The following is a 26,267-nucleotide window of genomic DNA, read 5'->3' on the forward strand; positions in this document are numbered from 1 at the left end:
AAGGCTGTGAAAATTAATCTGCATTGTTAATCCTTTTGATCTTTTATTTTAAAAATTCACAAAATCTAACCTTTCATTGGATAATAAGAATTTAAAATGGGGGGAGATATCATTATGAAATAAATGTTTTTCTCAAATACACGTTGGCCACAATTATTGGCACCGCTAGAAATTCTTATGAGTAAAATATCTCTGAAGTATAAGAACTCCAGGGTGATTATGAACATGAAATTAGCAGACCATGGCTTCCTGTTTCACAGAAATATGAAGAGGAGGGAAAACAAAGCCCAAATTCCCTTAATCATCCATCACAGTGAGAAAAACCAAAGAATGTATTTCTCATGTGCAGCAAAAGACAATTGAGCGTCACAAATTAGTGAAATGGCTAAAAGAGCTAGAGCAGTGAAAATTCCCATTTCCACCATCAGGGCAATAATTAAGAATTTCCAATCAACAGAAAATGTTACGAAACTGCCTGGAAGAGGACGTGTGTCTATATCATCCTAATGCACGGAGAGGAGGAGAGTTTGAGTGGCTAAAGACTTTCCAAGGACCACAGCTGGAGAATTGCAGGAAATAGTTGAGTCTCGGGGTCAGAAAACCTTTTTAAAAAAATTGTCAAACAGCTCCTACATCACCACATGTTGTTTGGGAGGGTTTCAAGAAAAATAATCCTAGCTCATCCAAAAACAATCTCCAGCATATTCAGTTATCAGACACGACTGGAGCTTCAAATGGGACTGGCTTCTATGGACAGATGAAACTGAAAAATGAGTTTTTTAGCAGTAAACACTCAAGATGGGTTTGGTGAACACAGGGATAAAAAGTACCCCATGTGTACAATGAAATATACTGCTGTATTTTTGATGTTGTGGGTCTATATTTCTGCTGGAGGTCCTGGACATCTTGTTTAGACACATGACATCATGGATTCTATCAAATACCAACAGATAAAAAAAATCAATAAGTGACTGTCTCTGTTAGAAATCTTATAATGGGCCATGTTTGGATCTTCCAACCGTACAATAATCCAAACACAAACCTCAAAAACAACACTAAAATGGGTCACTGAGCACAAAACCAAGCTTCTGCTGGCCATTCCAGTCCTCTGACCTGAACCCTGTAGAAAATGAGTGAGGTGAACTGAAGAGAAGAAGCACAGACATGGAGCTGTGAATCTGAAGGGTCTGGAGTGATTCTGGATGAAGGAATGGTCTCTGATCTCTTGTCAGGTGTTCTCTAACCTCATCAGGCATTATAGGAGAAGACTTAGTGCTGTTAAACTGGCAAATGGAGGTTTCAACAAGTATTGAATAAAAGGGTGCTGTTAATTGTGTCCAACGTGTATTAGAGAAAAACATTTATTTCATAATGATATCTCCCCCCATTTTAAATTCTTATTATCCAATGAAAGGTTAGATTTTTGTGCATTTTTTAAATAAAAGAACAAAAGGATTAACAATGCAGATTAATTTTCACAGCCTTCTTTGATCATATTTACTAAGGGGGCCGATATTTTTGGTAATGACTGTATATGTGTAACACACATCATTCTGCATGACCATATTTTTTTTAAACCTTAACTCCGAAACTTAACTACCTTACGGATGTTACAAAACCTACCTTACGTTACAGAAGATCCTTTTGATAATCCTGACCAGTTTTTAACATTGATAGTGAAAATAAATTTTCAAATATTAACTTTAAAATATGTTAAAATAGAAAAATAGAGTTAAAATTACAAGAATATTTTAGGTAACTTTATTTTAAGGTGTCCTTGTTACAACTTTTGCTGTTGTAACAACTCCGTCGTTGAAACATGAACCATCACTGACTAATAAATTACAAGACTGTATGAATGCCTGTGTGCATGATGAAGAATACCTGTGCGCTTACATTTATTAGGAATTTAGAAATCAGAAGAGAATATACAAGAATACTAATTTCACATCTAAAGAAAATATTTTATGTTTCATATGTTATGTAACCTATTTTCTTGTTGGTCCTGAGAAATAGGTGAAAGTGGGATCACATTGTTTCACTCTGCCGTTACATGTTGTGAATTTTTCATATTTACAACTCATTCTACGATTCCCTGAAGCAACAATAGTGCAGTCAGTAGCATCTATATGCTTGCCTCTACCTGTATGCTGTAGCAAACATGTCAGTTAAGGATATGACGAGCGGAATTGTGGCAATTAATTGGCACTCAAATGTTTTTTGCCATAGAAGTCGACAATAAATAGATGTGGCTGTAAGCAAAGAAACCTGGTGTTTGAAAAAGCTGAGTCAGATGGATCTGCTTGATGTGTGTCCACCACCAAATATCTCACATCCTCCAATCAGGCGATATAGGGTTTAGATATTTGGCACAAGGGTGTGCAACTTTGGATCATATGAACCAGAATAGGATTAGTAACTGGCTGACGACTTCTGAATCCATCTTAACCCTATAAAGCCAAATATCTCATATTATTAGGCCTTTAACTTATTAACATGTTTATTGAAATTAAGGCATGTTATTGACTTACTCCATATAATATACAGCACTGTCCCTAACTGGATTTGGTCTATTAATGTCTTATTAATATCAAATCTGTCTCTGTGCAGCAGTGTTGTAGTGACCAGTAGAGTAATGCTGACCTAGCAGCCATATGCTACCTTCTTCCAAACCAGATTCATTCCCTGCTTTGTGTATTCGAATCACAGTCTCTTTTATGAGAAAACTGAGCTGTAACACTCTGAAGTCCAAGCACAACAATCCCAGAGCTCAGCGGTGAGAGGGGAAGCCATAATCTCAGGTTTATATAGAGTTTGAGGCTCAGCCATTAAACTATTAAACAATGTTTCTTACTGAGGGGGGGAAACACGGGGACCAGCGCACTTCTTTTTGCGTCACCGGAGAAACCTTCAGTAAAAGTCGACAGTTCAAACACAGCGGCTGCTCTTTTGGTACTCGAACCCGAACGCTTCGTAAAGGGGTGTCCTTGGTCCTTTTGATTGTGTTTGTACTGGCTCCTTTGCATCAAGCTGTGATTCATGGACAGCCACACATGGCAACATCACAATTGCGCATATAAAGATGTTTTACTGGCTTTCAGGAGCATAAAAACAATAACTGTGAATGATTGGTTTCAATTACGCTGACGTTTGATTTAGCAATTTATATTTTCAGGCAGGATGTCAACAACTCCCTTGGCGAACGTGGTTGAATGTTAGTTTGTATTGGGACTGTGGCTGCTTTTAGAAAAGCATACTACCATACTAGTCTTTCTGCACTGTGTAGAATACGATGTGTGTGTGATATACTGTACTTAGTACGCCAGTTTTCTGTATGCATAGAATACATGCATTTGCCAGAACACTATACAAGCTGTGCTGGTTACTGTATCCCATAATGCACTGCACAAGAATTAAAACATTACATTTATATTTAATATTTTAAATGCATTTGTAATCTAATAACACTACAGTTAAATAATCATGTTGCATGTGCTTTAGTATGTTGGTCAACACATCAAAATTAGTGCACTTTAAATAATTTTATTTATCATGTTTTAAAGTGCTGATATTACAAAGGGCACTTGCGTTTACTATTAAAAAGGTTCCTTGTGTGGCTTTTTATTTCATGAATATTATCTACAAACACAGCTGTTGTTTTTTTATATATACTTTTAAGATTTGGAGTGTACATTCAAAACAATTAAGCATACTTTTTTGTTTCACAAGGCATATTTCATAATTAGCACATACAGTGAGCAGTATGCATTGCACAGATTTTCACTCAAGAGTATTTATTCTTCATGTATCCACTAGCGGGCGCTAACCTTGATTTCCACCCAAGACTTCAATTCATGACAGGTCATGGTGACTTCAAGTCCTCTGAGAACATCCCATGTTGATTCAATTCTGGAGAACAACAGTCCTTGGTATCCATATCTGCAAATAAACACTGAACAGAAAACTGTCTTACACAAACATCCTCAGTGAGTCCTGCTGCTGCTCATCATGTAATCAGTGATGGTCTGAATGTAATTGCCAGTGTTTCTTCCTGCACGGATCACCAGCCGTGACCCTGACCGAGTTCAGATGCTGACCGGAGGTGTATGGGGTCAAATTTACATCAGCCTCATGGACAGTCGTTTATTTGGTGAAAGCTGCATTGCCCTACAATGTTTATTCAGCAGTAAAGTTTGGAGACCCTCTCTGTAAGTAGTGAGATAGGAAGAAAATCTCCATGATTTGAGAACAATTGTGAGCCTGGACCACAAAACCAGTCTCAAGTCGCTGGGGTATATTTGTAGCAATAGCCAAAAATACATTGCATGGGTCAAAATTATAAATTTTTCTTTTATGCCAAAAATCATTAGGATATTAAGATCATGTTCCATGAAGATATTTAGTGAATTTCCTACTGAAAATATATCAAAACTTCATTTTTGATTAGTAATATGCATTGCTAAGAGCTTCGTTTGAACAACTTTAAAGTAGATTTTCTCTATATTTAGATTTTTTTGCACCCTCAGATTCCAAAATAGTTGTATCTCGGCCAAATATTGTCCGATCCTAACAAACCACACATCAATGGAAAGCTTAGCTATTCAGCTTTCAGATGATGTACAAATCTCAATTTCAGAAAACTGACACTTATGACTGGTTTTGTGGTCCAGGGTCACAATTGAAGAAGAGATAAACCAGACCTAGATCTCTATGGAAAGACCAAAATAGGAAAGATTTCAACAGATGCATTTCAGAAAAGCGGCTAAAAAAGGAGCAAGGAGAAATTGAGGCTGAAACCAAGGACTGACCACATTAGTTATTAAATCCAGTCAGTATTGGGCAATGGTATTATGGTACGGACCAGGCAGACCCTGCTGGTAGATGGAACTACGCCATTTTGACAACAAAAATCTAATTTCTCTATAGATGCACATTCAAAATTAGCCATGCATTGACTTACATTGAAATACAATAGAAGTGAATGGGAACCAAAACTGTTTGGTTATCACTATTATTCAAAATATCTTCATTTGTGTTAGCAAAAAAAAGAGATGCATACGGGTTTGGAATGACATGAGAGTAAATGGCAGAATATATATTTTTGGGTCGACTATTCCTTTAAAAACATTAAACCGACTTTTTTTTTAACCTAACTGCTGCCTTTTGACATTCACATGGTCGACTCAGAACAGCCTGTATTTTGAACTGCTGTTAGTGTCAACTTGAACTATAAACATTGTTTACATTAATTGAATTCAATCAATTAAACAATGAATGAAATTACTAAAACTGGAATAGAAATAAATGAAAGCTAAAAAGAAAAAATTACACACATTGCTAAAACGAAAAACACAAAGCTAAAATGGCAAATCATGATATTAAGAAATGCTGTATTAATAAATACTGAAAACTGCATGGAAAATTTACATCCAATTCAAGAAGCCTCTCAGGTTTCATAAACATATTTTCATATGATGACCCAAAGTCTTGGGACCAGGGTTGTTATCATTAATTAATACTCCTAAATAACCTAAAACTTAACTAACCCTAATAAAAATGACAAAGCAAAATTCCTAAAATTGGAAAATTAAAATATAAAAATCGCTTACAATTTGGTGTTTTCAGGTACATACGGTACATAAAACACAATGTTCATTTCAACCCGAAGTCCTAACGCCTACTACCGTTCCACGGTGCCAGGAGCCACACTGTAACATGGGCATTAGAAACAATTTGTCTTGTTTTGAATATGCCGTTCTCCTTGGGCTGAGGCACGTTTAAGATTCCTGCGCACTCCAGACTCAATGCCTGCAGTTTGTTTGAGTGAGCCGGACTTAGTGCCAACCCTGGACGGGGAAAGAGGGCACTGCTCCATGTCAAATGCTAATTATGAGATGGTCAGCAGCACCAAGACAATTTATTGTTGTAAGAACTTGTAAAAGATCTTTCCTCTTTTCTAAACAGAATTCTTTTAAGGTCTGTTCAAGCAGCCAAGACAATCATGAAGTAATACTACATCATTATAAGACAATCAGAGGCCAACGTATAACTGCGATGGTGGGGATTCAAGTTACAAAGCAATGTTTTTAAGGACCCCAACGAAATCAAAGACAAGGTTTTGTGGCTTTTAGTTTGTGTTAGAGCTGAATTCTTTAACTATCCAAATCTAAATACACAGCATGTAGAGAATCATAATTTACACGTGACACGGTTACTGGTCATTTCTATACATACACGTGTGTGTGTGTGTGTGTGTACACGAAGTGTTCAGATGCAAAAGCCTCTGAAATTTTCATCTAAAATTAGCATTTTTATCAGGCTCCTGTGTTTAGGTTCCGTAATTTTACTCTAATGGCAATGTGTAGGTCCTTTTCTATGCAATTAAAGTAAAATAACTTAACCTAACCCATAAATATAGGAGCCTGATAAAAATGCTCATTTTAGAAGATTTCAGACAGCACTTAGAGGCATATGTGTTGTATTTTCTTGCATAAATTAACACTTTTATTTAGCAATGACACACTGGTAAGGAAAACTTAAAACATTAGATTTCTATTTCCATTAAATGATGTTCTTTTAAACTTATTCTTGCGTTGCATCATGGTTTCCACAAAAATATTAAATACATTAATTTTAATAACTCTCGAGCAGCAAATCATCATATTAGAATGATTTGTGAAGGATCATGTGACACTGAAGACTGGAGTAACGATGCTGAAATACAGCGTCGCATGGAACAAATAACACCGTAAAAAAATCAAATAGAAAACTTATAGTAAAATATTTCACAAAATTATGGTTTTGATTGTATTTCTGATTGCATAGCATAATTCTCTAAAAAAAAAAAACCTCAAAACTCCAAACATTTGAACAGGAGTGTGCATATTAAAATTAAAATAATAAAATATAATCAACAGGTCTGCTTTAAGCGTATGAGCCATTTATAAAAATTACCACTTGGTTTGCAACATTATCTAATGGAGTTAGCTTCGTGTGTTCGTGTTTCTTTCTTTTTTTTGGAACTTTAAATAAGCAGATGTAAACTCTACCAAACAAAAGATCAGTGCCAGGATATGCACCAAGTATGGGCACATTCCAAATACATTCAGGCTCTGATCAGCCAATCCAACCCTAGATCGCAGCTCCTGTAACGAATCTTAAACTATATTATGATATTAACAAAGAAAATACCACATTTGATTGCATGTTTAAAAGCAACAACCAAACCTGTGTGGATAAGCTCTTTTCCTACAAGTGATGAGACGGCCTTTACAAGATAAACAATGAGGCCACGTAGCCCAGAAACTGCACACTGGACGAACAGCCATGCAGAACTGCCAGACTGAGCACATAAGAAATATGGCAGAAATGTTGAATAACACACAAAGAAAAGCAATTTTGAAATTCAACCTACTTGGGTTAGTTCATAATACATGCTAAGGAGGAATTGCAAGGATCGGTTTCTTTTTATTTCACGTTTGCTCGTGGTTACGCTGCACATTCCTCAAGAGAGGGGGCAACATGCAATGGAAAAGACTACATTGAACAGCCTCGTTTGAAAGGCTTCGGACTTGAATCTGCAATGGAAATAAAGCTTTGCCACAATTTATTGTTTATTTGAACGGATGACAAAAGTAGAAGGCTGAAGGCCAAGGATAAGACACAGCATATAGTTTGTATTTAGCTCAATTTCCCAACGCGTCAAGATCTCAGCAGACACAAGGGTTAGGAAGCACAAACCGAAAAGACAGACAGCATCTGAACTATACACCAGGACTTTCCCTGACCGACATACTCAAGGAAGAGAAAGAAACCGCCTCAAGGGTCAAACTAATACATGAAACCCAGATCTCCACCTTGAAACAGTCAAAAGAAACAAACAAGACATGATGAGTGCATCAGATGTGACCAAATAGGCGTTAAACACATTAAAACAGTGGTGATTTTTCCAAAAGCTTCTTCCGGTGACAAGTCAGCAACTGAAATCAGGTCAAGTTCTTGAACGGTGCATATGAAGACAAAGTTTGGGAGGTTGGGGGGAAAAAAATACTTAATTTGCACATTTTATCTTCTAGCAATCATAAGAGGCATCAGTGTCTGTTTATATAGAAGTTCTGTATCCTTTGGTTTCACGTGGGGGATGCGTTCCTTGTGTCCTTCTGTTGATTCAAATAAACCAAATTCAAGAAGTTCAAAAGGGCACACGGTAAAGCATGACTTGGCAACTGTAATCAAGCAATTGAAAAAAAAACGACCCTTTCTGTACACAAAATCTGACATTTCAAATGTCTGTAAATGAAATGACAATGAAAACTGGGATTACATGGATTCGAGGGAAGATTTCGACTGTGCTCTTGTTGCTGGGATAAAATAAGCTCATTCAGATGGATGTGAAATTCATGCTCTGCATTTCTAGAGTGGAAAGATGAATTCACACCAGCCTAACCTGTGGTCAGAGGCAGGACTGTGTGAAGAGCTCAGCTCAAAGGATCTGTTCCTGGAAGCGATGTGTTTACTTTCTACAAGTCGCCAACAACACAAAGTGTGCGCATTTGTGAGGGGCTAAAATGCACGTATCGCTTGTGTAAAGATTGGAAACATTGAGTGTAAAGCCTGAAACATTCCCAAAAAGTTGTGTTATTAGAGGTATATTCAGTAACAGGGCGATGAACAAGAATGTGAGGAGTTTTCAAACACTGATCATTCAAACCACTTTTATTTAACAACTTAGCTCATTTGATGATGATGATGATCTCAGCTACCAACAAGTTGTTTGTAGTAATCTCAGCTCTGTTTAACACCCAAATCAGTGCAGAAAATGCTAAAAGCCTGTCTACCCTTTCTGGGCCTAGGAAAGTAGAGCGAAGTTACCGTGTTAGTTATTAAATAAATAACTTTTCTCCATGTCAGTGATACTTTTATTATGTGGAAAATTGAATTTAAATTACCAAAAAAAAGTCAAAATGAAATAAGGTCAAGCATAGTACTTGTATAACTTTATTCATTGTTGTGCTTTAACCTTGGGTCATTTCCTTTCAAATTATCAATTTAAATGGAACAGAAAATATACGAATGGGGAATGAAGAAAAACTAAAAAAAATGAAAAATGAACAAAATACAATCAGGTATAATATTGATGATGCAAGGTCTCTAAAACAGACGCAAACATGATTTGCTGTTTGTCCGCATCTGCGGTTGCACTTTAGGCTTCGTCAGGCAAAGCTGATCTCACCTCGTGCGACAGCAAAATAACTGCAGTAAGAGACATTTCTTGCTACTCATTCCGAGATATTATCCTCAGAGCTGCACACGAAGCCTCAACATGTTTATTACAGGCTGACTGCTCGGAGCGGGCTAACGTACAGAATGAGATGCAGACCAGATGTATCTCAACACAGCTCCCTCTCCAAACTTGGCAGGAGTGGCTCAGTTCTTGCTGCTCTACTGACATCAAAAGGCAGCCAGTGGACAGCAAATACACTTTACTCGTACGATACATGAAAAGAACGAACAGAACTAATGAAAGATGGCGAGAGGGCACAAAAAAAAATGAACGCGAGTCAATGTTCATGATGGAGTATCGGACATCTCTGGTATCTCGCCTGCATGAACATGTGAAAGTACACAAAAAGCCTAAAGAACAAGCACAACCCCCCCAGGGAGCTGATCCAGGTGACCACCGCCAAGTTTCAGATTTTTGCATTTAATACTTTTAAAACTTAAATATCTGCAAGAAATGTGCAAACGACGCACATCTGCCTTTTTTAATCGTCCGGTTTTACATTTTAACGTGCACAAAGCTTTTGTAATCATTTATGTCCTAAAGCGCATTAAAATTGTAAGATAGTCATTCTAATCCTACACCCCAAAAAAATAAATCACACTGAAGGTCTCAAACCAAGAAGCCAATTTTAGTTTTTTTTCTTCTTTTTTTTCTTGTTTTGCTTTTTTCCATTTCAGCACAATGCAGCACGCTTTCTCCCACCCGCCATCTTTTTTTACCATGACTCTAGTGTAATCTAGATCTGAAGCATCAGAGAAATGGGGTAGAGAAGAGGTTGTGATGGTGTTGGTGGAGTTGGAGTGTCTCGCTTGGGGAGTTGAAAAACTCCTACATTGAGATCTACACAAATTTTGGTAGCTTGCTGGTGTTGGGCCACATTGATGCTCTAGTCAAGAATTTAACAGGCTCCACTTAACTGCTGCAAATTAGGCTGACATCTCTTGCTAAAAGGCAAAACACTTCATATTTTATCCTATGCCATTTAAAAAAGTAGATTAAACAAAAACAAAAAAAGAAAAAGAATGATTTTCTCCAGCAGTCCATCAGCCTCAACTGGTTTGAGTTCTTTCAGCAGGGATCCACTCTGGCCAGTCAAACGTGAGGCTGTGGACGTTTGCAGTGATTCAGGTCCGTCTCTCCAAACTGGAGCGTTCTGCAGTGCTAACATTTCTCCCCTCAGCTACTCCAGACCCACGCGGAGGGGGGAAAACACTATTACAGGAAAGTCTTTAGATACGTCTGATGTCTTTTCCTCTTCCAAAAAAAGACGAAAAAAAAAAAAAGTTGGAAAAGCTGGCTCTCTGGAATAGCAGGGTTGAGGGGAAAAGGAAAATCGTGAAGTTGGGCAGTGTTCCTGTTGAGACACGTGGTTGTTTGTGTGAGATTGTGTGTGTGTTTGTTTGTGTGAGATTGTGTGCGTGTCTGCATGTAAACGTGGTTAAATGTACGTGTGTGTGTGTGTGTGTGTGTGTGTGTGTGTGTGAGAGAGAGTGTGTTTGTGTGCATGAGTATGGTTTCTACAGCAGGTCCACACGACGGTAGTACAGCAGGTAGGCAGTGCGCTCTGCAGTCTGCTTCACCACCTGATGCTGATTGATGATCTTCACCGCCTGGTCATCAATGCGCAGCCAGCCGTTCAGACCGATGTGGAAGACATCTGTAGTGTAGTGGCCACCCGTGGCACTGTTCCCATGGTGATAGACGACTGCGGGAAAAACACAAAGGACTCAGCATGTACAAAACTCAAATTCACACCAATAGATTTTGCTGCCACTCCTATGGCATGGTAGATATTTCTGTGCAGCTGTGAGAAAATACAGTGCCAGATGTGTCCAAAACAAATCACGAAGCAGCAGAAGTTTAGTTGTTTACAGTAGCTAAACAATGTTGCAACCTTCAGCGTTACACAATTCAACTCATGCGGTCACAGGTGTGCAAATATTGGCTTTTTAATAATGAATTAATTGACTTATTTTTCCCTTGACTGTTGTTTTTGACTTAAGTTTGGCTTCAATGCAAAACGGATTCACATTACGGAACACTTATGAATTATCTGTTTTGAATTTGCAGAGTTCCAAATAGAGAAAAATTGATCAGAAGCATTTCACTCATACAGCATTATAAAAAAAGCCATTGCTACATAGTTATTATAGAAAAAAATCATTGTAATATATAGTGAGTGTAATAACTACAGTTATACAACTTAAACCTCTTCTCCGACAGTGTAAACTACAACAAGCCTGACATAATTTGCACAGGTTCTAACAAATCGCACAGGAAAATTGGCAGACTTTTGATAGGACACATTCAACATGTAAATGCTTGGCTGCCAGTAACGTTTACGGTAAGGAAAGGTGAAATATCATGAGCTATTAAATTAAATGAAAATTTTAGAGACAATCTCTCTATTTTCCACTCTTACCAGATGTTCAAACATGGGAAAACAGTCAGAAAATAGGCTTCGGGGAAATTTAATGGTATGGCAACTGTTGCTAGGGGTTGCTGGACAGGCTACTTTTTGACAAGCAGGCAGCCACTTTTTCCCCTCAGAGAGAAAAATAAACTACAATTCACTCTTGGAGGTGGGGGAAAAAGGTGAACATCCCCTGTAAGGGAAGGCCATGTGTGTTTAAACAGGTCAGTATGTTGTGCGGGGGCAGAGAAGAGAAACGTAAGTTTTGATGACAGCTTGCTGGAAGACAAAAGTATTTGTGCACAGGCCTGTCAGGTAAGCTCATATAAACAGGATTAGTATCTAACTGTGGAAAAGGTCCAAATGACAAATCATCAGGCAGGAGATTTTACGCCACGCTGTATAGCTGAGGGCCATTCTTAGGTAACATCAATGTGTACAGAAGCTCATAGGGGAAAGACATCAGGCTTGTTTGCTATCTCTTTAAAACATAGTTATGCCTGTGACTCAGAACTTTTTAAATTCTTAGCCAAAGATCTGAAAACAGATAGGAGTAAAGTTTAAGCCGGGCACACAATCCGATTTTAGCCAAGATCTGGCCATCTGAGACATAGGTCTCTCAAATACTAAATGATTCCTCCAAGACTAAAATCTGTAGTCTTTGATTGTTAGTTTGACATGTTCACCAACAGCCAATTAACGACGGCTGCGATCAAATTTTACCTCAGACGAAATTCTGGCTGTGTCAAAAAGTGTCCTGCAGTGCAACTTCAACAATGAACGTCAAACTGTCTTCGTTTTTCAAGACAAGCCATGATAATTAATGCTAGAGATTTTTTCTAACCGCATAAACCCCGCTCACGGAATTCCTATGTTTCCTTTGCTATGATAAACAAAATCTTAAATACACAAGTATTGCCGCCTTTCATAGATTTTTCATTATAGCCAACATTTCATCCCTGCGTGTAATGCAGGTCAGAAGAATTGAATAAAGTTTTTTGGAACGACATGAGGGCGAGTAATTAATGACAGAATTTTCATTTTTGGGTGAACTATCCCTTTAAATGACAACTGAGATCCCACAGTGTGACATGATCATCATGTTCGTACAGTCTGACAAGCAACAGTCGTAAAGTACTATTATAAATCATGCAGTGACATGCGTTAATTTGGAGTGGTGATTGGCTGCCATGGCTGGAGAGTACGCATCTACGTAATCAGTTTTCTGAGCTTTTCCCAGTATTATTCATAAGAATGAAGTCTTATGATCCAATCACTGCGGTGTACTATGCATGAGGTTACAGCGGAGAATTCAAATCTCATGAAAGAGCTTCCATGCTGTCAGTTCACCCCTGTAAACTAAGGTGACCAGACATGCCACTTTCCAGGGACACGTTCTGCCCAGGATGTCTAAATTGCCAAAAATAACCAGGTTTTGGCAGTGTGCACTGCACAGATCAATTGTTGTATGACATCAAAAGTACCGCTTCCCACAGTTTTACACACCGATTTCTAGAGTTTCCCCCACCCCCCCCAGATCTAAGGTGTGGAAGACCAGTGCTGAAACAGGGGAGTTTCATGACACTTTCACTTCCAGCTCACTGAAGCACCAGAGATGCTGTCGTCACATGGTACCAGTCACATCTCTCAATGCTGGACAGAATGGACCAAAACACAGCGTTACTGATTTTTAGTTGTTCGGTCAGAGAATGTTTAGAATTTAGTTCTCAATGCACAACTGCAAAGAGTAGACTTAAATGTGTAGTTGCAGTATAACAATGGAATAAAACAAAACAAACATACCTGCAAAGAGCCTGTAGGTTCTTTGGCCTTTCAGAGTTTTGCCCCGCACCCCCGGTGACAAGAGATCTGAAAATAATGATGAATCATTTTAATATGCAGCAGCAGTTTTTATGGCTGGTACACTTAAACAACTAATCCATTTGACAGTTCTGAGAAACAGCATCACACAAAAAGAGAGAGAAAACACTCAGTAAGAGTAGAAAACTTAATAAACTGAATCCAGAGAAGTTGTTCTAAATCGAGTCCAGATGAACTAACATGCAGACTGGTATTTTTTGGTTCCCTTTTGGAGTGAGTGACATCTAGCCTACTTTAATCAGCAGGAAGGAATTCACAATAGAGAAGTCTTTATGCTGCTCCCTCATTATTACACTTGTTTATTTTGGTCAGGTTCATATTTTGTGGTAAACCTGGTCTCTTCATGGGTAGCAGAATTGGGAGCACATGTAGAGTTTTGCTCATAAACACAATCCCCAGATTTTCAAAACAATGGCTTATCGTCTTGGACCAATCCATTAAAATAGAGAGGTTTCTCAAGTGAAATTGAGTAAAGAATAGAGAGTGAGAGGAAATGAGAATGAAGAAAGTGTGTGTGGAAAATAGAGACTAGGGATGGGCGATATCTTATCGTTTGCAATATACCAGTAAAAATTACCGGTAAATTCTTATCCCCACGATAAGAATTAGTCTTCCCTTGATAATAACGATTAAGTCTAGTTCTTGACACAGTCGCGGAAGGCGGACGTGAAATTGAGGAGGAGTTTATCGTTAAATGAGGAGCTTCTTGTACAATCTGGAATTGGTCAGGGCTGTACAGCGCAGTCTGAATAAACGTAGTGTGCAATACAGTTTTGCATGTGTATGAGCCTGTTTACAAACCTGTTGTCCAACAAAGATATCATTTATTGACATGCTTTTTCTCCAAATTAACTTAACATAGTCGAGTGTTTGAAATAACTTCTTTTTGTGACCAGACGTGGTTTCATATTACAGAATGATGGTGTTATATATAGTAATAAAGGCTATGTCGATTAGAATTGCATTATAAGTATACTTTTCTTACCCAAGATTGCTTGAAGAACACCAGATAAACCATATAATTTGTGCAATCATATGTTTATTGTCTTCAAATTTCCTCAGTTAAAATTTCTCCGTTGTGCGTTTTATTCAGCGATAACTGGATACCTTTGTCCATATTAGGGATTTCCTGTCAGTGCAATTACTTCTGCGATGGATATGTAGCGTTTCTGCACAAGGGTGCCCTTCGGATTCCCTGAATTATCGTCATTGATATCCTTATCGCAATAAATACCAGAAATATCATGATATATTTTTAAGCCCATATCGCCCAACCCTACCAGAGACTACAAAGTAATACAAACATCTCAGATGTGCATGGCATGGTCAGCTTATAACATGCTTTATAAAGGTTTTACTTTAGCATTATTCCAAATATTTAGTAGTTACAAGTTACTATAAAAATAAAATGACAGGCAGCAACAGTGGGTTGTGGAAAACAGGAATTTTTTCTCCTGGTATCACCTAGTAAAGAACAAGCGCAACTTAAATCATGCCATCTAAATGTGACCGCAGTAAAATAGTTTCATAAGAATGAAATAAGCACCTTTACTGATCTCCAGATCAACAGGGTAATCAATATTCTTGACCAGTTTTTGACATCCACCGGTCTTCTCAAAAACAAATCTCTTGAGGTGAAGCACCAGCACTGGAGGAAGCTCTTCAAGAGTCACTCTCCGGCTGATCTCAATCTAAAGTAGAAAAATAGTTTAGGAAATCAGCCACAGGTTTCAACTTCATCAGCATCAAATACTTTCTCGTATCCAAATCTAGATATAAAGGGTTGATAATTAGCCATTTGTAGGTTGATTTCTTATTCCTTAGTACCAGCCCTGAGCTCTGGCACCATGAGTAAATTGAGCAACTGCACATCCCAAATGAGGAACAAGTTTTACATTAATATATTTATAAAATACAATTCTAATATAAGTGGTCAACTAGAGTAATGGTATTAAAATCCATCTTCGGTTTCAAGGGGAACATCAATGCAGCAGTAAAGGGAGCCACATTAACATCCCACAGAAAAACTAACGTAGACACATCTGTGGGTAGATGTCGTTTGCGGTTAATGATTCACACCTCCTGCTTGCTCTTAGTGGTGTAGCCCTGAACAGACTCCCGCGCCACCAGTATCTCCAGGGCCTCTTGAACTGCGCGGATCTTCTCTGATTGGATGTCCAGCTGCAGTGTGAAGAACGGCTGCAAGGTGGCTGACTCTTTTGAGCTCTGCTGGTATACCACAGATCTATAAAAAAAAAAAAATTGTGAAAAGGGGACCAATTTTAAATTAATAACCAACTATTCCCTGTTAAAAGAAAAAAGGTCAAACTAAACAATATTAAACTAATTAATAGGGATGCACAATATTATCATAATTGGCCGATAATGGCCTAAAACAAACAATATCATTGGCCAGATATGAAAAAAATATGCCGATATGCCTTGCTGATAAGACGAATAACTCACATGTGCTAAGGGTGTGCTAGCAATACAAATCACATCAATAGTGTGGTCAATCTTGAAGCAAACTTTTGTCTAAATACGATTAGATTCACTGTTTTGGATAGCCCTCATTCAATTTGAGAATGCACATACAGAAGACATCTCCGATGTGCGATAGAATAAACAGTCACTAGCATGTGCAGCAGCAGCAGCTTCCCCTGGGTCCTAATGCCTGTTCGGTAAGGTTGTTTTCCTACTTGTAACAAAATGAAAGTAAAATACAGAAATTCTATTAAGATTGTGTTTCTAATTAAATAAAGCAGTAATTCATGTAGCTTACATGAATACTTTTTTTTTTTTATCACAAACATGACTTGCAAATAAAATTGTATATACAGATTTATACATTAATTTTTTCAAATGGATAAAAAAAAAAATAAGGAGCTCTAAAAGATTTAGAATTTTTACAACTCTTTTACGCTCTTGACCATCTACAAAATGTTAAATCTGCAATTAAAATGTCAATGCAACCACTGCATCTTCCTGAAAAAAAAAAGTTAGTCATTTAGTTAAAATATAGTAGTCAACATTTGAAATGGATCAAAAAAGTTCAAAGTTGTCCTAAGACAAGAACGGGTATTGTTTTGGTTTTGATGAATGGTTTTGATCCACTTCAAATGTTGACTAGTGTAGTTATTTTCAAAGCTTTCAATGTGCTCATCAAAAAAATAAAAAATAAAAAATAAAAAAAAAATAAAAAAAACTTTATATAATTCTAAGTTGTTAAAAACTAACCAAAATTAAAAATTATTTAATAATCTCTGCACGGGAAACACTTGGTGTTTCCAAACAAAAGGAAATATAATCGATATAGGCATCGGCTAAAATTAGCTGAAAAATATCTGCATATTGGATATCAGCAAAAATACAACATCGTGCATCCCTATAAATTAATCATATTGCAATTATGTTTAATGTATAATGAAGCACCATGACAGCTACCGCTGATGAGAAACAACTGAAATTAAATGTTTTTTTTAAAACAAAGTAATAAGCCCTAGAGGACTTAAAACCATCACATTCCATCAAATTATAGTATGCTATTATGAATCGGAAAGCCAAAAAAAACTGTAGGTTTCTTACAGTAAAGCAAAAGAAAGGCTTAGCTACGCAATTAAATTCTCCAACAGTCAACCAAAGACACCATAGCCCCAAACGCATAGAGAAAAGGCTTCACTTAAGCCTTGACGCCCCCACATGTTCAGGCGTCTGCATTTCTGCAGCCACCTAAATTAGCTGGGCGGTGGTGGTGAGCCACAGGGTTTGTTATTCTGCAGTGATTTGTTTGCAATGGCCACAGCCACACAGCTTGGAGGAGCATCAGGACAGCAGGATGGGCTGAAGATGGCACCACACTCACCCAGCTCTTGTGTCATACCACAGTGTGCAGTGAGTGCCAATGAAAAGGCCAAACCCATTCCTGGTTCCAATGGCTTTTCTTTTCCACAAGTTTATTTTTCTTGCAGAAGTGCTGCATATCTGTCTACCTCTGTGGTTTAATGTGTCAAAGAGGTCAGGTGTCTCATAAAGCCACTGTTATGAGGATTACAACTCTACAGCAGTGGTTCTCAAGCCTTTTTTAATACCTTTTTTTTTTTTTTTTTTTAAGTTGTGTAGAACAGCATATAGGAGCTTCTACACTATAGATACACAGAGTACCAGCTTGACAATAGCTGACGTGGAAATGTGCACTCAAGGCCTACCTGATGTGGCCACCAAATATGTCTGTGATGGGAGTGCGGATGAAATCTGCCTGCCGGGTGATGGAGGTTTTGTTTCTGGGCCCGACCTGTTCCCACTCATCATCACTGCCTTCTTCCTCCTTCTCCACAGGGTCTTCCTCCACTCTAGGCTGAGATTCGGGACCATTTGGTGTGGGAGCTTCTGCTCAGAGGCAGAAAGAGACAATTTAGTTAATATGAAGCAGCCAGAAATAGAGTATTACCTAGAATGGACAGGACACCAGTCAAGAGCCTGATTCCCCTTGCAATTAATACTGAAATAAGAAGGGAACGTACTCTCTTCCTGTGGAGAGATAAGCTTCTTCAGTGCCAGCATTTCCTCATGCAGTCCATTTAAAATGAAACCAAGATACTCCTCCGCATCCTCCTGGCGACCCTGAGAGAAAAACAGAGATCATTAACACATGCTAACAGAGCCAGACTTTACTCATCCGCCACACCTCACACCACACTCTTTGACTTTGTTCCAAACAAAGCCAGTTACCAGTCAGACAATGACTAAGCTTTTGAAAGAAGGTACTACTTTCAGAAAGCAGTGGCTTCCAAGGCACCATAAAGCCTAATGACTAATGAGAACCACATTATAATTTAATTCAATAACTGCAACGCATATGGAACAAGAATAAGTTTGCTGTTCTTTCAAATCAGCTGCCAAATGACATGTAAGATTGTGGGAAATCATCTCCAAACGAGTGTCCAATTCGGCTGTGCCCTGATGCCATCCGTCCTCTTCATATGGTCCGCAAAGGTAGCATTTCTCAGGGTCAATCTTGTTCTTCCAGATCAAGAAGACTGTGTATCCAAAGATTCAGCTCATTAACTGAGGTCTTTATCTTTCAGCTTTGATCTTGTTCATTAGAGCTTTCTGACTCAGAAAGACACTCATTCGTCAATGTTATTGAACGTGTAGACAGATACATAAAGAAACGGAACAGGAAGGTCTTGTCCTTGGATGAGTCAAGCACGAGGGTCATCTCTCAACAAAGTCAAAATGATAGACAAACTAGTAAATTGTCTGTGGCAATTACTACCAAAAATGACATGAACTACAATTGTAGCAGTTGTAGTTTTCTTACGATAAAGAAGACATTCACAATGTGTACCACTGGGCACCCTCGAAGAACGAGACTTAAGCAAACCCCACTATTAATGGACTTTATTAAAAACAGCACAGTCTTCATAACGTTTACCTTCTCAGAAAGGCTTGATTTGATGAGGGTGAGGAGTTTATAGATGTATGTTGGTTCAAAAGGAACACCCACTCTAAGATCTTTCATTATCTTCTCTCCAGCAGCTACAAATGAAAAAAAAATAAATAAATACAGAGCAGGGAGTAAAAAGATTTAATCAATCAACTCTGGAAAGACTTTACCTTGCTGTTTAGCCTTGGAAGGGACAGGCATATTGCTGAACTCATTCACAAGCCGAACACTACAAGACAAAGGATTAAGGTCAACATACCATATGACGGTATGGCATATGAAAATCCTGCATTATAGAAAAAAAACAACTTCAAAACCAATCACTTGTGCCTATTTCTAACTTTGGTCTAATGTAGATCAAGCATTTTAACCTAGTAAACAAGTTTAAATATCAAGTTATGACGTATTCCACATCCAGTCCACAATACATTGTGTAATAACAGAAATAATTATGACTTAATTAGGGCAGCAAAGTAGCCTAAAACTTACAAGTTATCCATCATGGGTGTGGATGTGCAGGGTCTCTGAGTCTCAGTGAAAAGGGGAATAGACTTCATCAGATGATACATGGGGGGACATGCAATCAGGGCCTGCAGGGTCTAAAGCTCAGTGTCAAGGTAAAAATTAATAAACAGGACAAGACAGCTTAATAAATTCAGTATTGTTTAAGCAACATCAATAAGACTGAAAGAACTGAGGCAAAGAAAAAGGATACAGCATTGATATAGCACCAGTTTCCCTTGTTAATCAGTCCTCTTGGTTGCAAAGACACCGGTTTGTGCATCAACTTCACATTTTCAATTAATTCTGTCAAATGGAAAGAAAACCGAATCAAGTTCATGGATGAAATACTAGGGATGTACAAAACTAAATTTTCAAGACGAAGCCTTGTATGAGTAAGTGTTTCTTTGGGGGGCATTTACATGAGATGTTTTTCCATTCAAAAGCAACATTTAACCAGATACACAGTCTAAAAACACACTTGTCAATCTTAATCATAAGAAAAAAAGATGTGATGTCCATCACTCTAACCTTGTAACATGTGACTGACGCACATGAAACTAATTGTGGCAGAAATGAGGAGAATTTTGTACCACGCCTAGGAAGGGAGACTGAAATAATGGTACAGCTCCCATGGTAACGTGGAAATTTGAATTGATCAATTTTAGAATAGAATTAAAGTGACATGCATAGCAGAACTGAAAGTAACAATCCCTTTATCTTCCACTGGTTAAAACACGTTAATGTTTCTATGACAAGCTGGTTTGGATGCTTTAATAACAACCCATTTTACTTGTGACAATGACTGAAACAATATTTCTAAAAAATGTATATAAAATACAGGGAATTGACTGGATTGTTTTAAGTAGCTATTCGGTGACAACAGAAAAAAAGAAAGTGATTTGATTTATAATAATGATGAACTGCAAAAGTAAATGGGGTCAATTGTGATCACATGTTGATTTTGAAGTTAAAGTAGTAAACCGTCAGCAATGGTCACGTAAATCTAAACGTTCCTTTAATTTTAGCTTGCAGCTTTGTGTGACTGTGGCTGGATAGATTTAAACCAGGTCAAATCACATTCATGACTAACTCAAAACAACAGCTAGAGCAGAAATCCAATTGGAGAGCCTAAAACAGAAATGCATAATGGCACTTTGTAGATTTACTAAAACTATCATACGAGGGCAGCCAATGGTCAGGACAAGAGCAGAGATTCCTCTCCACTTAGTGCCTGTCCAAGTGTCTTACATCAAAAGAGATTAGCGAATGACAAAAAGGAATGCTGACGGAAAGACTTGTTTCACAATCACCTTTTGTTGCACAATAATATATGTATAATAAAAACAGATTCACAAGATCATAAATCCCATCTCCATTAGCAGCCTTGAAGAAAACACATCTGAAATACAGTCACATAAATGCCAATCAATCAAGCAGACGCTCTTCCTGTTATGCAACAGAACATGCATTTACCCAGGAGAAGAGTCTAGAATGTTTAAATGCCTCATAAGCCAGTGCTGAGATCAATAGAATGCATCCAATCATAATACGGCAAGTTTACACAATATACCAGGCAGTCGTTTTATAAGATTTTGAAATTATCACTATTTTCTTGCACAAGAATTCTCCTATTTGAGGAACACCAGAGGAAATCCAAAGGAGGATTTAATGCAGTGGAAAGTCCCTGTGATTGGTTCCAAGGTCATGAAATCAGGTCACAGTTGTTAAATGAGCAGTAGCCATTGTAACAAATCAGCACTCAGGCTCTAGATGAGAAACCACCCTGCTTTTGTGCTTCAGATGGAGCCAGACTGGGATTCCCATAAAGTCTCTTTCTGAGCATTAATGTCGGAAATATGATGGGTAAACAGCACCTGGGTGGGCCTTTTCTCAAGGTCTGTCATGATTAGTCTGAGCAACAGGATGAGGAAATGTGGTTTTTAAAAGAATGAGCAAATAGGCCCTAATAACCCGTCTGAAGTGTTTAGGAACCAGAGAGGGCTTATGGGTGCTGTCAGCAAATAAGCAAAACATGCTGCTGCCATCTTGTGGACAGAAACATGAATCACAGAGAATCAAATGCAATAATTTCATCAAATTATCTTTCTATTATTTACTCATCTTCATATTCCAAACCCACATGCTGTTATTTCCTTTTCTGAAATACAAAAGGGAAATCTAAGGAACATTTACTCAGCTTCCTTCTATATATCAAGAGATCACTGGCTGCATCCAAAAGTACATACTTCCCTACTATATGTGACCCTAGACCACAAAACCAGTCATAAGTGTCAATTTTTCAAAATTGACATTTACATCATCTGAAAGCTGAATAAATAAGTTTTCCATTGATGTAGGGTTTTGTTAGGATTGGACAATATTTGACAGATACAACTATTTGAAAATCTGGAATCTGAGGGTGCAAAAAAATCAAAATATAGAGAAAATTGCCTTTAAAGTTGTCCAAATGAAGTTCTTAGCAATGCATAGTACAAACCAAAAATTAAGTTGATATATTTACAGTAGGAAATTTACTAAATCTCTTCATGGTCTTTACTTAATATCCTAATGATTTTGGGCATAAAAGAAAAAATTATAATTTTGGCCCATACAATGTATTTTTAGCTATTGTTACAAATATACCCTAGCGACTTAAGACTGGTTTTGTGGTCCAGGGTCACATATAGTAGGTGAAAAACATTATATGAAAATAGTAATGTCCAATTTCATGTGGAATACAGCACATAAGATGAATGGACAACTTTCATGTGTTTTTTTTTTTTTTGGTCTTTAACTTGACAGATGTAGTCACAATAAACAGTCATTGTAGGCAAAAGAGCTGTGTGAAGATTCTTCAAAGGCAGATATAAATAATGGCACATGGTTTGGTGCCAAAAGAGTAAGCTTTTCAGAAATTGAAGATGTGATTCCATTTAAACAGATCAACACTGAACATTTAAATTCTAAATAAGCCAACAAGTTAGTTCACTGACATTTTAGATTTGTTAATAAATTTCTACCTAAACCAAGATTTGTCATTTGAATATAGGCTGGGGCATTGATCATGTGAACCATGTAAAACAATGACAAAAAAAACAAAGGGATAGTTCACCCAGAAATTTAAACTGTCATAATTACTCGCCCTCATTTTGCTCCAAATCCATAAGAATCCTTATCTTCAAAACAGAAATAAAGATTTTATGAAATCTAAGAAATATTTATCCCTCCATCAAAAAGTTAAAGCCAAGGTAAATGTAATCCATATGAATCAAGCAGTTTAATCCAAGTCTTCTAAAGAGACATGATCACTTTATATGAACAGAATTTAGATCAAAAATTTATCAACACACATACATAGAACTATAAACTCAAATGTGCTTGCATGAGTACTTCCGTTTACCATATTTTATATGCCCCATGTATGTGTAATTATCAAAGTTTGTGAATAAATGCCTAAATTAAATCTGTTCAACGCATGGATTATGTTTACCAAGTTTAATAGACAATTCTTAAATATCTTAATTTCTGTATTAAAGACTAACGAAAGTCTGATAGATTTTGAAGAACATGATGGTGAGTAAATTACTTTTTATTTTTGGATGAACTATCCCTATATGCAAACGAGTGAGCAAACAAGCATTTGCTTAACCAGTTGATCAACAGTTGTTATGTGCAGTACAACACTTTGCGGTCTGGACTCAAAACCTCTAACACTGTCATGTCACATTTTACCTGCCAATTTCGGGGCCATAGGGTCTTCAGACACTGGGACAGGGCTCTCGCGCACCTCATTGGCCTTTTCAGGCAACTCGGAGGCAGCCGGAGTCAACGCGACAACAGCAGGCTCGCTCTTCACCTCAACGTAAGCCTGAGGACCTCCAGGCAGAGGCTTGGAGTTGTGGAAGAGGCTGGCCCAGGACTTCGGGGGGTTGGCCACAGGTGCTGCAGGGGGACCGGGCGAGACTACCAGCTGAACTTCAGAGTCTAAGGAGAGAGGGGTTACAGAGGAAGCTGACTGCACCTCGACCGTTTCAGATGGGTCTTGGAGTCCGTCAGCGGCTCCGGCAGCCGAGGCAGTCTCTGGCAGCCCGTTAGCCTCCCCCGAGCCCTCGGCCTCCCTCTCATCAGTAGTAGCAGGAATTGTGGTTGTGGGGGTGGCCACAGCAGCAGCAGGGGGAAGAGGAGATGGTGGAGAGGAGCTGTGCCCTCCGTTACCCAGAAGTACTGGACTCTCTAGAGCTGGGGGTTCTGCATGTTGCTCTGCAGTCCTGGCACTCTGTGCCACCCCGCTGCTCTGAGAGGACGAAGATGAAGTAGACAAAGAAGCTGCACCGTTTCTGTCGGACAAAGAGGCAGCTCTGCTCGTCAAGTCCAATGTCGAATTGTCAGGGCTTTCACAAGTCCTCTGATGGGAAAGAGGGGTGGTTTGGGGTGTGGATGTACTGGATGTTACAGAATTTGGGGGGATGAGCTCAGCCCCAGATAACACGTCCCCTACCATGTCCTCTGAACACATGAGTGGAACATTTGGAGCATGTCCGTTAACCAGGCCTGAGGCCCCGACTCCATCTGTGGCCACACCGGTGCTGTTGCTGTTGGAACCCTCCAGGTAATTGTAGTATCCCGGCGGCCGTTTTTTCTTTTTCTTACGTTGTCCTAAGCCACCCGAAACGCCATCATTGTCCGAGCAGGCCTGGTGGCCGCCCAGGACCAAGGTCTCGGAATTACCGCAGCACAGGGAGTTGAAGTCGGCGCCATCTGGGATATCAGTGAGCGGCGTGGCTGTGGGAAGGGCCTTCTGAGATGGTTGGCAGCCTAAGATGAACTCAGGGGCCTGAGGATTAAGAGTGCTGGAGACTTTGTACAGCGAGTCTTTCACTGCCACAGGCTCCGCATTCATTACCTCATCTACACCAAACTCGATATGCTGGTAGTCCTCTCCTGTAGATCAAAACATCTCAGTTAGACTGACATACATGTAAAAAGGCTCAGCATAACTGGCATTTATACAGAGAAGTTCTCGATTTGAAATTAGATACTTCGAGGTTTTAGTTACACATCTTAACTTGAATATTCAATAAGCTCTACCAAAGGATAAAAATATTAACAAAGCTGTATTCACAAAAAAATCATGTAGTCAATAATTAAATACAACAAATCTGATTGAATGCATATAAAGTGATTGTGGTACTGAACTGTGCAGACGAAGCAGTGAAGGATAGTTTGAAGTGAATGAAACAGCGTTAGTCACAATTACTGTAAGACTGAGTCTTAAAAGTAGCCAGTAATCAGCGAAATCAAAGCAACCAGAAGTCATCATGGGAACAAGATCCCAAGCAATGGATAAATGAATAGATTAAGACCACATCCTCTGTTAGTATTCATTTTAGGGGTTTTATTTTAGGAAAGCATGAAGGACGGACTCATAAGCAGGTTGTGGACTGTCAAGACTGCCACATTTTCAGGTGGAGTTAGAGGTCCTGAAAGACGGTCCATGAAGTCATATTCTTAGTCCACTCTCGAAATGTGATGGCTTTTGGAAGAGAGTTTCCAGAAAAGGAATGAAAATAAAAATGTCAAAAGCCTCCCGTCAACTCCAAGCACTGCAGGTAGATGCGTACGTGTGCCAGACAGAGGCCTGGCGCCTAGGCATGCAAAGCTCCAAAGATTAAATGGACAGGCAAGAATAAGTAGTAAAAGTTTAAAGGTTGATAAAGGGGAAGGTTTAGAAAGCGGTCAGTGTTTAAGACCTGAGTGTTGAGTTCTGCAACAAAAACAGAGGAGTAAGGCACTGTGTAGTGGACCGAAAACTCACCGCAAACCTGCCGTCTCAATGATTCCGTTATGTAAGGCACAGCAGGAGTGCAGTAACCTCCTAAATAATTGATACAGATGAGGGTGAAGGTCACAACTACCTGAGAGGGCAATATGACACTGTCCTGGGAAAGATTATTAGAACTACAGAGATGGGCGTGTAGCCTAAGGAGGTTTATATTCAACTCAGTGATGAATGAAGACCATTCTACCAATTAAGGATTAGGGTGAGAACAGGACAGATGAATATTATAAAATGTTTTCCATGTGTGATGTAAGCTATGGTTAAGGCATAATAAACGAAAACCATTGTGTATGCTTATGTGACAGGATCTTGTAATCTATAACTCATCTTTATTTCTGAATCAGTACTTGTAGCAACATTCAAAGTGAGGCTTTGATCTTACCTGAGGAATGGCTGACGCAGGAGACTTTATCATTGAAGGGGGGAAGCTGATAAGAAATTTACATGAGATCACTCAGTCACATCAAGTCAATAAAATGTGTACATATACACAAATAAACCTTCATAACCAACTAATTTAAATGCATGTTATCTGAACTAAACGGGTCCATTTTTTTTTACGTACTTTGGATTGGAAGGCTGGAGTATAATTTGCAACCAAAATAGACGTAGGATGCAGTGTGCTAAACAACAATGACTTGTTTTTTTGTACAAAAGAAAAGGAGGGAAAAGGTGGATGGAGAGTACGGTGGCATAACATCGGCAATGTAACATGCATAATGGAAATGTATTTGTATTTGAAGTCAAACTTACCATACCTTGTGTAACAAATTGGAGCAAGATTTAAAGTAAACTTACATGCACCATTTCCTACACTAGCTCTAATGTTACATTTTTAACTGATACACTGAAAGCATAGTATTAGAGAAAATTCAGTTTCAGACGATCCAACACTTGCACA

The 26,267-nt window shown here is 38.4% G+C and overlaps 1 protein-coding gene across 2 annotated transcripts in view; it reads right to left on the bottom strand.

The window, feature by feature from the left end:
* Window positions 1–7,590: 7,590 nt before the first annotated feature.
* The window catches only part of usp10 (ubiquitin specific peptidase 10), a 29,750-nt gene continuing 11,073 nt past the window's right edge, over window positions 7,591–26,267 (bottom strand). The window contains exons 3-15 of one of the 2 annotated variants that reach the window (XM_079436799.1): window positions 25,749–25,794; window positions 25,343–25,402; window positions 23,260–24,468; window positions 19,739–19,830; window positions 19,513–19,622; window positions 19,194–19,252; window positions 19,012–19,115; window positions 18,098–18,197; window positions 17,783–17,963; window positions 15,657–15,822; window positions 15,124–15,268; window positions 13,500–13,565; window positions 7,591–10,988 (exon numbers count right to left, since the gene is read on the bottom strand). In XM_079436799.1, coding sequence (XP_079292925.1) covers window positions 10,801–10,988; window positions 13,500–13,565; window positions 15,124–15,268; window positions 15,657–15,822; window positions 17,783–17,963; window positions 18,098–18,197; window positions 19,012–19,115; window positions 19,194–19,252; window positions 19,513–19,622; window positions 19,739–19,830; window positions 23,260–24,468; window positions 25,343–25,402; window positions 25,749–25,794 — 2,526 coding nt within the window. In that variant the 3' untranslated portion in view covers window positions 7,591–10,800. The remainder of the gene's footprint in view (window positions 10,989–13,499; window positions 13,566–15,123; window positions 15,269–15,656; window positions 15,823–17,782; window positions 17,964–18,097; window positions 18,198–19,011; window positions 19,116–19,193; window positions 19,253–19,512; window positions 19,623–19,738; window positions 19,831–23,259; window positions 24,469–25,342; window positions 25,403–25,748; window positions 25,795–26,267) is intronic. The other variant, XM_079436800.1, reaches the window with a different exon arrangement.

The sequence above is a fragment of the Barbus barbus genome, assembly GCF_936440315.1.
Source record: "Barbus barbus genome assembly, chromosome: 2".
Taxonomy (NCBI): domain Eukaryota; kingdom Metazoa; phylum Chordata; class Actinopteri; order Cypriniformes; family Cyprinidae; genus Barbus; species Barbus barbus.